The sequence below is a fragment of the Euprymna scolopes genome, chromosome 33 (genome assembly GCF_053919585.1).
Source record: "Euprymna scolopes isolate OS-2025 chromosome 33, ASM5391958v1, whole genome shotgun sequence".
Taxonomy (NCBI): Eukaryota; Metazoa; Mollusca; class Cephalopoda; order Sepiida; family Sepiolidae; genus Euprymna; species Euprymna scolopes.
In genome coordinates, this window is record NC_136514.1 from 4,602,705 (window position 1) to 4,614,908 (window position 12,204).

Below are 12,204 nucleotides of genomic sequence, written 5' to 3' on the forward strand. Positions count from 1 at the left end.
TTGTATGTATATTTACTTATATTTTACTATGTATGCATTTACTTACTTTTTTCTTGCTTTTTCCTGAATTTGCAGATACCGGCCATCCTCTCCCCTTAAATAATTTTTATTTTATTTTTTTATTTTTTATTTTATATTTTATATTTTATTTTTATTTATTTATTTATTTATTTATTTATTCTTAATTTATTATTTATTTTCTATTTATTTATTAATTAATTTATTTATTTATTTTCCATTTAGTGTCTTCTAACAACTCTTGCTGACATTTTTTCAGTGATGACCTGTACATTTCAGTTGACCTATATTATTTTGCCCTATATATTTTTTTTCGCGCCTTTAACATTTCTTGTCTGGGTCATTTTGACATTTGTTTCCCTTTATTTTATATTTTATATTTAACTCTATCATCATATATTTTTTATTTTTTCTCTCTCCTCTTTTTCTTCCCTGATCTTTCTTATTTATATTTATGTCTCGGAAGTAGAGTGAAAAGCATATCTTATTTTTCTTTTATTAATATAATTAGAATCTTTTCCTTGTACACATTTTTGTGAATTATTCCATGGATTTCTGCCTTTGGATTATTATGGACCATCTTCCAATTACGGGATTTCCTTGGATTTTACTTGTGCAAATGGAAATTCTTTTAACTTTCTTGAAGTTATACATTTGGATTTTACCATCACTGGATTATTTATCTTCCACCAGACTATCCATTCATGTGTAGTCACCTTTTTCTTCACCATATTCCCTCTGCTTCACTTTCTTTGTTTTCAAGTAAGATCTTTGACTTACTTGTTGTTTCATCAAATACTTTTGCATGTAAAATCCGATCCCGCATTTTGCTAATTCCTACGCTCTGATGAGAAAGAAAGTATTTCTTCGAAACTCCGCGGATTAGGGATTATCCACTTATCTAGTGTTTCCTTTTCAGATTAAATATGTTTTTAACTCATTTCAAAGTGTTTTTTAACATGTTTTATTAACTGTTTGCTCGTATTATAAGCTCTATTTCCTATTTGGTTTTATCAAGCTTTTACATCTGGCTCAGATAATTTTATAAATATTAACTCTTTAATATTTATAATATACTTTAATTTTACCATCTTGGATCATTTTGGTAAATTTAATTGTAATTTTTATTATATATATATATATATATATATATATATATATATATATATATATATTAATTTTATTCATACAAACATATATAATATACATGCTCTGTTCACTCATTGAGCACTATTTTGGTAGACACGTGTTGTTTCATTGGATGTACTTCTTGGAAACTAAACTCTACTGGCTATATATATATATATATATATATATATATATATATATATATATATATATATATATATATATATATATATATATATATATATATACCCTGTACCCCTAATTGATGCAATCTTTGTATTAAATGAACGATTAAATTTCTATGTATTAGTATATACCTTTATTTTGTCGTTTTTTCTTTTTTCTTATATATATATATATATATATATATATATATATATATATATATATATATATATATATAAGCTTCAGTTCAGTTGTTGCGTTTTGTATTATCCCGATAAGTCTCCCTTTAAAGAATTAAAAAAGTTCTTCTTGCTTCCTACATATGCACATATACACATAACTATAAAATACTTATATACATATATGTACATCATATATATGTATATCATATATATGTACATCATATATATGTATATATGTATATATACATCTACATACATATGTACATATATATGCATACATATACATACATACGTACACATACACATAAAAATATACATGCATATATATAGATATATATATATATCCACATTTATACATAAATATGCACTTATATGCACAGACACAGACACAGACACACACAGACACAGACAGACACACACACACACACTCACACACACACACACACACGCACACACACACACACACACACACACACACACACACACACACACACACATATATATATATATATATATATATATATTATATCGACAGAACGAGCAGAGGAAGTTTATTTATCTGAGAGGCAGAGAAGTCTCTGTGGACTTAATCATAACAAAAAAAGATTTTGTGTTCGGTTGGGAGTTTTTTTCACGATTGCCGGCAAAAGAAGCAAATATTTTAATTTTCCGAAATAAAACCTTGTTATTTTTTTAAATAAAACCTTGTTACTTTTTTAAAACCTGAATTGTGATTTCGTTTGGGAAAAAAGTCTGTTATTACAGAACTGACCGAGATCACATGACTTTTGCAGGTCATCGTTGACAAAAAAAAAAAAAAGGAAAAATAAAATAAATAAATAAAAAATAAAAAAGAAGAAAAAAAAAACACGTAGGTCACCACTGTTGTAAAAAAAAAATATAAATAAAAAACACGTGGGTCACCACTGTTGTAAAAAAAAAAATAATAATAAATAACACGTTGGTTAACATCGTTAATAAAAAAAGGAAAAAAAAAAAGAAAAAAAAGGAAAGAAAGTTGGCCACCAGTCACCACTGTTGGAAATGATTTAAACCAAACTACAAACAGTAAGCTGATGATAACCTATGAACAAATTTTAAAAAATGGAAAATATTAACATTATCAATTAAAAAAATATATAAATTACAAATTGGTACTTTTTTTTTTTTTTTTTTAGATATTTAACTCTGTTATGCCTTATGCGGTTTTTTGCTTGTTGCTGTTAATGTTTGCGCACGTAATATCACTTATCAAATGATTTATTTCGTCCACAGGGCTGGGAATAAATAGAAGAGAGAGCACCTAATGTAGTACTATCTTAGACCGCTTAATTAATGAATCGAACCTTTAGAGAAAGCCGACATTTTTTCTCATCAAACTCATTCAGCTTTCTCTTGATGTTCAGCAGTCTAAACGATAATCGGTGATGCTGCTTCTGAAGCATCTGTTTTAATCCGGCATGAGTCTCATTTTTCGCTTATTGTGGTTCTTTGTTCCCAGCTCTGCAACTAAATAGATCGTTTAGTCACATGACACATGTAATCATAATCATCAATAACACTAAGAACAAAAGGGAAGTGAAGGTGGCTTAGTGGTTAACGGCACAGACTGGCAACCTCGGTGTATCAAGTTCGAATCCAGTCCGTTCAACAGAAACATTTTCACTTAAGGACGTTGTCAACCTTCATAAGTACCAGGTATCCTTATAGAAATAATTCTTAAGAGAAAGATATCGAGGAAACGAATGGCAACAAAATCAACATGAATGATGCTCAACAACAAAAAGGCATAACATGTGGAAAATAAATATAGATATAATTTCTTTTTTTATCTCTGTTCAGATTCCACTTGGAGAAGGCACTCTCACGATCCCACTCGTTTGTACCGCGCGTGTTTTAAGTTCCTTTGGTTTCATTGGCTATTTGATTGTGCTTTGCTTTACAGTTGGGTCGATAATTCGGCCACTTTATTGACTTCCAGCGAAGGAACTATTTGCTGATGTGACTGGCTCGCCTCTTCTATGGGCAGCTGGAAGCTTCCTCTGCTCGGATAGAGTTCGACATTATCCGGGATGCTTACACAGACGATTCGAGAGTGCAGCAGCTTCCGGTCGACCGATGAAAGGTTTCGCGATTCACTAGCCAGCACCCGATCGGACTTTAGTTTGCTCAAATTGGCGTTTAATTCTGGGAGCGATGACCACTTTTCCTTCGACTGTTTCAGGTCTCCGTTTCCGGTGTAACACGGGTTTGAATAACCACTTGGCGAGAGGAAAGACTCGTTAACCTGGGAAATATAATAAAAGAATAAAGATGACATCTAACAAATAGGAATATAAACAGTTCTTTATATGTCCGTATCTATAACTCTATTTGTAAAAGACAAGCACGTATATATATATATATATATATATATATATATATATATATATATATATATATATATATATACATACATATATATATATATATATTGTTTTAACAAAAACCAAGACCTCAAAGAATGGGTTGATAGCAACAAAAAGTGTATTCATTGTTAGTTACAATTGTTTCAAGACTATTCGGACAAATTCAAACATTATGTCGTTTGAAAATTTTTACAAGAACAGCCTTTCTTCAGACTTATTGAATAAAAAACACTTTAACAATAAATCATTATGGAAACCATTTCCCTTATAAGGAAAAGAAAACAAGCAAAAGTATTTTACCTATATCACATCCTTGCAAAGTATTTTTTTTTTACTTTGCAAGGATTTTTTTCAAACGTCATAATGTTTGAATTGGTCCGAATAGTCATGAAACAATTGTAACTAACGATGAAATACACTATTTGTTGATATCAACCATCTGCACAAAGCTTTCGCCACTATAAACAAAACATCTGTGTGGATTTCCGAGCAACTAGTTGTTGTGGCGATAGCTCATACGTCCAAATCGACGGGAGAGTTCATCACCCCCCCCCCTACACACACATACACACACATACATATATATATAGAGAGAGAGATGGGGAGGAGAGAGAATTCTATGAAATAAAGATACACGATGCAGCATGTTTTTAGGAGGTTAAAAATAAAGTTAACATAAGCCACGAAACAGCGACATCCCTTCGGTCCTTGATAAGTTGTTACTTCCAATGAAAAAAATAAATAAATAAAATAAAAATAAAAACAAAAAAAAAACAAGTAAAAAAAAAAACAAAAAAAACAAACAAAAAATAAAAACAAAAAAAAAACAAGTAAAAAGCAAAAAAAAAACAACAAAAAAAGAAAAACAAAAAAGAAAACAAGTAAAAAAAAAAAAAATAAAAAAAAAAAAATAAAAACAAAAAGAAAACAAGTAAAAAACAATAAAAACAACAAAAAATAAAAACAAAAATGAAAACAAGTAAAAAAAAAATAAAAACAAAAAAGAAAACTAGTAAAAAACAAAAAAACAAAAACAAATAAATAAAAACAAAAAAGAAAACAAGTAAAAAAACAAAAAAAACAACAAGAAATAAAAACAAAAATGAAAACAAGTAAAAAAACAAACAATAAAATAAAAACAAAAAAGAAAACAAGTAAAAACAAAAAAAACAAAAACAAATAAATAAAAACAAAAAAGAAAACAAGTAAAAAACCAACAAAAAAACAAACCAAAAAAAAAACAAAAAAGAAAACAAGTAAAAAACATGACAAATACTTACTTTATTTACATCGATTGTGTCAATTGTTTGTGTTAAATTATGCGAATTGTCGTTTGCGTCAGGAAATTCATTTTCAAAACCAAAAAACGTTGCAGTTCCTTTAGGTTTAATGTAAGTAAATACAATTATTATAATCCCCGAAATGGTTGTTTGAATTCCTGCAACATTAAAAAAAAATTAAATGTCGAATATTATTTATGCAGATTTTGGGAATGAGGGATTTTGTTGTTTGGTCTAGAGAGTGAACATAAATAAAACTTTTATCTATCTCTCTCTCTCTCTCTCTCTCTCTCTCTCTCTCTCTCTCTCTCTATATATATATATATATATATATATATATATATATATATATATATATATATATATATATATAGTCTTGGAAGTTTTTAACCTTTAAAACTATACAAAAAAAAAAAAAATGAAAAAAAAAAAAAATACAAAACATATTTTTATCATTCGTTAGAAAACCATCCAGTCAGTAAATCATTTAATCACCTGCAATCACTGCATCAACTTACTCTCGAATTTACTATAGTACTAATAATTTATTTTTTAAGTAACATCAGTTGTTTACTGTGAAACACGGTTTCGGGGATATATATATATATATATATATATATATATATATATATATATATATATATATATATATATATATATATGTGGATATATATATATATATATGTATGTATATATATATATATATATATATATGTGTGTGTGTGTGTGTGTGTGTGTGTGTGGGACATGAAGATCGTACCATTTTGGGGCAGCTAGAGCTTATACATTAATAAACCTTATGCCTAACTCGTTCTGTACTTGTGTGGAGGCAAACATACAGACATTTCAGTGAGTACATATTTTTAGATGTTGACACTGGCGACACACGAAGGTTGACAGCTATTTATGAATTCAGTGCACAATGGAAGTTAAGCTATGTTGACATTATAATTTGAAAAACAAAATATGAGCGACGAAAAACACACACACACACACACACACATATATACACGTATATCTTTCTCTGTTTCTCTCTTTCACTTCCTTTCTCTTTCTTTCTTCATTAAAAGAGAGAATTGAACATAGCAGTTTTTGGGCTGCATGCGTCGGGTCTCAATAAGTCTTTATTTAAATATGCTCCGCCAGTGCTAAACGTAAACTAAATTATATATTTTCATAAAAATGCATTTGTTCACTATTTTTGTACAAGCGTTAAATTTCAGCATGCGGTCCTTGCCATAAATGCTTACGATGGAAATGCTGACTGTAACGACGCAATGAAGACTAAATAAGCAACCCATGCCAGCCGGTTATAGCCGACGACATCTCAACCTGTTGCGGTTTCCTTGTGCCTATCGTTTGATATTGTGTCTAACACCTGGGGAGCTGGTTTCCATGGATATCAAGTAACTCTCCCCCGGGAATGATACTGTCATATATATATATATATATATATATATATATATATATATATATATATATATATATATATATATATATATATAGCTTCATTTATTCACATAAATTTAATATACGAAAGTATAGATTTATGCGTAAACTTTAAGTATTTACTTCAAAAGTGCTCAATACGTAGGTAGAGCTAGTTAGTAATTTATAAAATATATATGGCGATTAAGCTACACTGAATATTCTGCGTTTCATCCAAATATAGGATTCGTCAGCCTGACGAATCCTATAGTTGGATGAAACGCAGAATATTCAGTGTAGCTTAATCGCCATATATATTTTATAAATTATTATATATATATATATATATATATATATATAAATATATATGTGTATATATATATATATATATATATACGCGCACTGTATTTCTCGCAGTTAACGTTGGCCGTATATTTTGAGATGGCTTCTTGCCCGGTTTCATGTACTGATGATTCTTGAAATGATGAAATACTAGTTTTGTATTAAAAATATAAACAATAATCATGTCAGCCCTTTTAAGAACTCAGATTTTATTATGTTGAGCTTTATATGAATGTTAATGTCAACTGTATTTCTCGCGGTTAACGTGGACTGTATGGTTCCTTCCTTGCTAACGGAGTACGATATGGCTTCGTGGCCAGGTTCGAATCCTCCCACGAGCTGCAATCGTAACTCCCTGCAATGATGATTCTGGAAATGATGAAATATTAGTGCCTGTAGGTATTATATATATATATATATATATATGTATATATATATATATATATATATATATATATATATATATATATATATATATATACTCGGGTTTTTTATATTTAAAAGTAATGGACTAATGAATTCAACGAGGTTGTTAGATAGTGCTCAATAAAAAGAGCTGATAATACTTTGAATAGTCAAGTCGCTGCCTGATGATATCTGTTGTTTGATTGAAACAAGTGGCTATTTGTAGCAGCGGGATGTGAGCATGTTTATATAACAATAAACAAGTATATATATATATATATATATATATATATATATATATATATATATATATATATATATATATATATATATATATAAAATGAAAATTACAATTGAATTTACCAAAATGATCCAAGATGGTAAAATTAAAGTAAATTATAAATATTAAAGAATTAATATTTATAAAATTATCTCAGCCAGATATAAAAGCTCGATAAAACCAAATAGGAAATAGAGCTTATAATATGAGCAAACAGTTAATAAAATATGTTAAAAAACACTTTGAAATGAGTTAAAAACATATTTAATCTGAAAAGGAAACACTAGATAACTGGATAGTCCTTAATCCGCGGAGTTTCGAAGAAATACTCTCCTTCTCATCAGAGGGTAGGAATTAGCAAAATGCGGGATCGGATTTTGCATGCAAAAGTATTTGATGAAACAACAAGTAAGTCAAAGATCTTACTTGAAAACAAAGAAAGTGAAGCAGAGGGAATATGGTGAAGAAAAAGGTGATTACACATGAATGGATAGTCTGATGGAAGATAAATAATCCAGTGATGGTAAAATCCAAATGTATAACTTCAAGAAAGTTAAAAGAATTTCCATTTGCACAAGTAAAATCCAAGGAAATCCCGTAATTGGAAGAAGATGGTCCATAATAATCCTAAGGCAGAAATCCATGGAATAATTCACAAAAATGTGTACAAGGAAAAAATAATATTAATAAAAGAAAAATAAGATGTGCTTTTCACTCTACTTCCGAGACATATAGACATTAAGAGGAGATTATAGATAGATATATAAATATCCGTTCACATACATGGCGTTGTCCGTTGTCGATGCAATTGCTCGATTCTATCTAATTCTGGGTTCTAGCTTTATTGTGAAAGGTGTATTTGAACGGGTATATATATATATATATATATATATATATATATATATATATATATATATATATATACATATATATATACATATATATACATATATATATACATATACATATATACATACATATATATATATATATATATATATATATATATATATATATATATATATAAAGCTGAACGTCTGTGTGTGTGTGTCTGATCTCGAATAGGCTCCTATATGGTTGACTATTATAGAAAACTGATCACATAATGATAGAAGATGTATCGAGACACAGGAATGGGTATGTTTGATCTGACATAATGATGATTCATTAAAATTGTGGGGTCTGCATACGTGCCTGGTCCACAAAGTATGGCAATAAAAAATTTAAAAATTAAAAAAAAAACGTTTGCAAGTGTTTTTGATATAGATGTACATAAGAATACTTTGATATGTATGTTTTAACTTAAATAGGGATGGTATAATAAAATTGTGGGGGGTCTGCATTCGCGTCTGCCTCCATAGAATGGAAATAGGCACAAACTTTGATAAAGACTTTTCATATCTATCTGCGTAAGTATACTTTGATAATTATGTTTCAGTTTGGAGAAATATGGTACAATAATATTATGCGGTGTTCGTTCGCGCCTGACCTCCATCGAATGGAAATATGTCACAAAGTTTAACAAGGTTTTTTAATATAGATGCACAGAATATTGTGATAAGTGTTTCCGTGTGAACAGGTATGGTATAATAAATTATGGGGTTTATCTATTTTATTTTTACTTTCATCATATTTTGCTTTGGTTTTGATACCCCCAAATTCGAAACTATCTCTTTACAACTCTTCCTTTCCATAACCTATCATACTTTCATAAATCAGAGTCCATTTCCTGTAGGCTGTTTTTGAACTTAGTCAACGACGGGTACTTTTGCTAGTATATATATATATATATATATATATATATATATATATATATATATATATATATATATATATATTAGCAAGCCGCGCAATGTTGCCTGTTTAGAAAATACGCTTTCGTATGATATTTTAATTCCTACGAATTTCGTATTTATTATTATTATCATTATAGAGCCAATATTTGATTGATGATTATATTGTATTCAATATATATATATATTTTTTTACACGGTGGTCACCACTTATGAAGGCCCGGAAGCCACTCAGGGATAAGGGTTATTGCAAGTGCAGTACGTTAGTGTGGAGATTTAATGAAGTGTTTACTTAAGAAGGCGGTTCATTAGGAATTTGTTAGCGTTGGACTTGAAGACATCCAAGTTGTAATCAGGTGGGAAGCAGGCAGACGGAACAGAGTTCCACAGGCGTGCAGTTCTAAGAAAGAAGCTTTGTTCATGGAATCCACGTTTTGATTTAGGCACAGATAAAGAGTGGGGGAAATTTTTCACAGTGGATTCAGCTAGACGGGTGTTTTTCGTGAAGGATTGGCGAGGGGGGACCAAAGATTGGAGTTCATACGAGCACCTGCCATAGAAATAACGATAAAACAAGGATAGACTCATAACGTCCCTTCTGTGGGAGAGAGGTTGCAGGGTAGAGAAAAGGGCATCCCCCACTAAGCCACGAAGTCTATTTTGTACTCTGTCAAGGAAGGATAGGCTGTTTTTAGCAGCTCCTGGCCAGATATGGCAGCAGTATTCCATCCTTGGACGTACTTGGCTTTTATATAGAAATGTTCCGCCCTCAGGCTTTTATATAGATATGTTCCGCCCTCAGGCTTTTATATAGAAATGTTCCACCCTCAGCGTGGCCTTATCGTAAATCTTTAATATGATATTTTATTTCATGCAAATTTCGTATTCATTATTATAGAGCCAATTCTCTATTGTTTATTATATTGTACCCAATGTATAGTAGTGATTTCAAAAGTATAAAAAACAAAAACATAACTTGAGTGTCATTAGCTAGAATTGAAACTAAAACATATAGCACTCCAGTCTTATCATTACCATTTAAGCTATCGTCAGATGGATAAGAAAACGTTAAAACTAAGTGTGGCTTATAAATGTATAATCTTGAAATTACTATTCCGGAGGTATACATGGACTTTTTAACATTATAATAAATATTATAATATATGTACATTATAATATATATTTACATTATAATATTTAGGTATATTATTATATAATTTTATTTATATATATAATTAATATATGTATTATAATATATATGTGTGTATATATATGTGTGTATATGCATACCTATATATATATCTATACATATTTCTGTGGAAATATGTTTTTCAATTATATTTCACCCTTTTTTTTATACAAATCCTTTAATTTATGAATTTAATTAAAGAGCATATAAAAAATATATTACAAAAGCCATTATTCCAAATTTCAACATGCTGACCACCTTACAAGTTATTCCTTTAAATACGTTTAACATGTATAATTTTTGACAGAGGAGTTAAGGGTAGAATAGATTCATTGATTAATATAATAATTAAATGGATGATTTTGCGCCACGAAACAGTTGCTACGAAACAGTTGCTACGAAACAGTTGCTACGAAACAGCATGTCAACGTACTTAAAGAAATAAATTTTAAGATGGTGTCAACATCTTGAAATTCGGAGTGTTGTCATTTATTTGTTATATATATATATATATATATATATATATATATATATATATATATATATATAAATGGCAAAATTCTATATTCCAAATTTCAAGATGTTGACCATTTATTTCTTTAAGTTCTTTGACACGCACAATCTTTGACAGCACCTGTCTCGCAGCGCAGAACCATTCATGTAATTATTATGTCAATTGTTGAATATATACCGTCCTTAACTCATCACAAGAAAAAGAACAAACCAAATATAAAAGAAAATAAAGGAAAATCCGAAAGTTGGAAATGAAGTTACAATTATTTTTCAATGTGTTACACCATCTGTAAATTTTAATGCCAACATATATGTAATTTTTTATGTGAACATATATATATATATATATATATATATATATATATATATATATATATATATATATATATATATATATATATATAGTAGAAATGGTAATCAATAAACACCTAAAGAAAGTGCTCAATACTGTTATAGAGCAAATATGCGTTTTATTTTTTATTACCGTATTTTTCTGTTAAGTTACATTATTGTTTCAGCTAGCCGGCCGTTTTTTTGGCCGTGTGTAGCTTCCTCAGACTTTTACAGAAATGTTCGTTATGAATGATGTCAGGGGAGGGGTGCGAGAAGAGTGGAAAAATAGAGGAAGTTAACAAGGGGGAAAGGTGGGAGGGGGTGCTTGGTATGTCGGTAATGTTTTAGTTTTGGAGTTAAAGGTCCTTAGGTGGTTGTGGGGGATGATCTGGGAAGTTCATTTCTGGTGTGGCTGAAGACATAGGGATACATGGAGGGGGAGGGGTATATGTGGGGGTAGGAGTCTTAATGTTTAAGTTTTTGGCGTCTCGTTTGTGAGATGATTTCTTCATAAGTATGTCTTGACCTGTTGGGTGTTCGCTTAGGTTATGAGGCGGGAGGGGGCGGCTATGATTCGGTTTATTTATTTGGTTTCTATTTGTTGTTAAGTGCTTGGAGAGGGTTAGCTAGCGGCCGTACGCGTGAGCACACACATGCGCATGTACACACATATATACTTAAAGAAAGGTTCACATGTACACATACATCTCCGCCCTGGCGTGTAAATACATGCAAATATG

The 12,204-nt window shown here is 29.7% G+C and overlaps 1 protein-coding gene across 2 annotated transcripts in view; it reads right to left on the reverse strand.

The window, feature by feature from the left end:
* Window positions 1-3,312: 3,312 nt before the first annotated feature.
* The window catches only part of LOC145258112 (dual oxidase maturation factor 1-like), a 109,764-nt gene continuing 100,872 nt past the window's right edge, over window positions 3,313-12,204 (reverse strand). For both annotated transcript variants that reach the window (XM_080115855.1, XM_080115856.1), the window contains exons 8-9: window positions 5,182-5,339; window positions 3,313-3,780 (exon numbers count right to left, since the gene is read on the reverse strand). In XM_080115855.1, coding sequence (XP_079971981.1) covers window positions 3,433-3,780; window positions 5,182-5,339 — 506 coding nt within the window. In that variant the 3' untranslated portion in view covers window positions 3,313-3,432. The remainder of the gene's footprint in view (window positions 3,781-5,181; window positions 5,340-12,204) is intronic.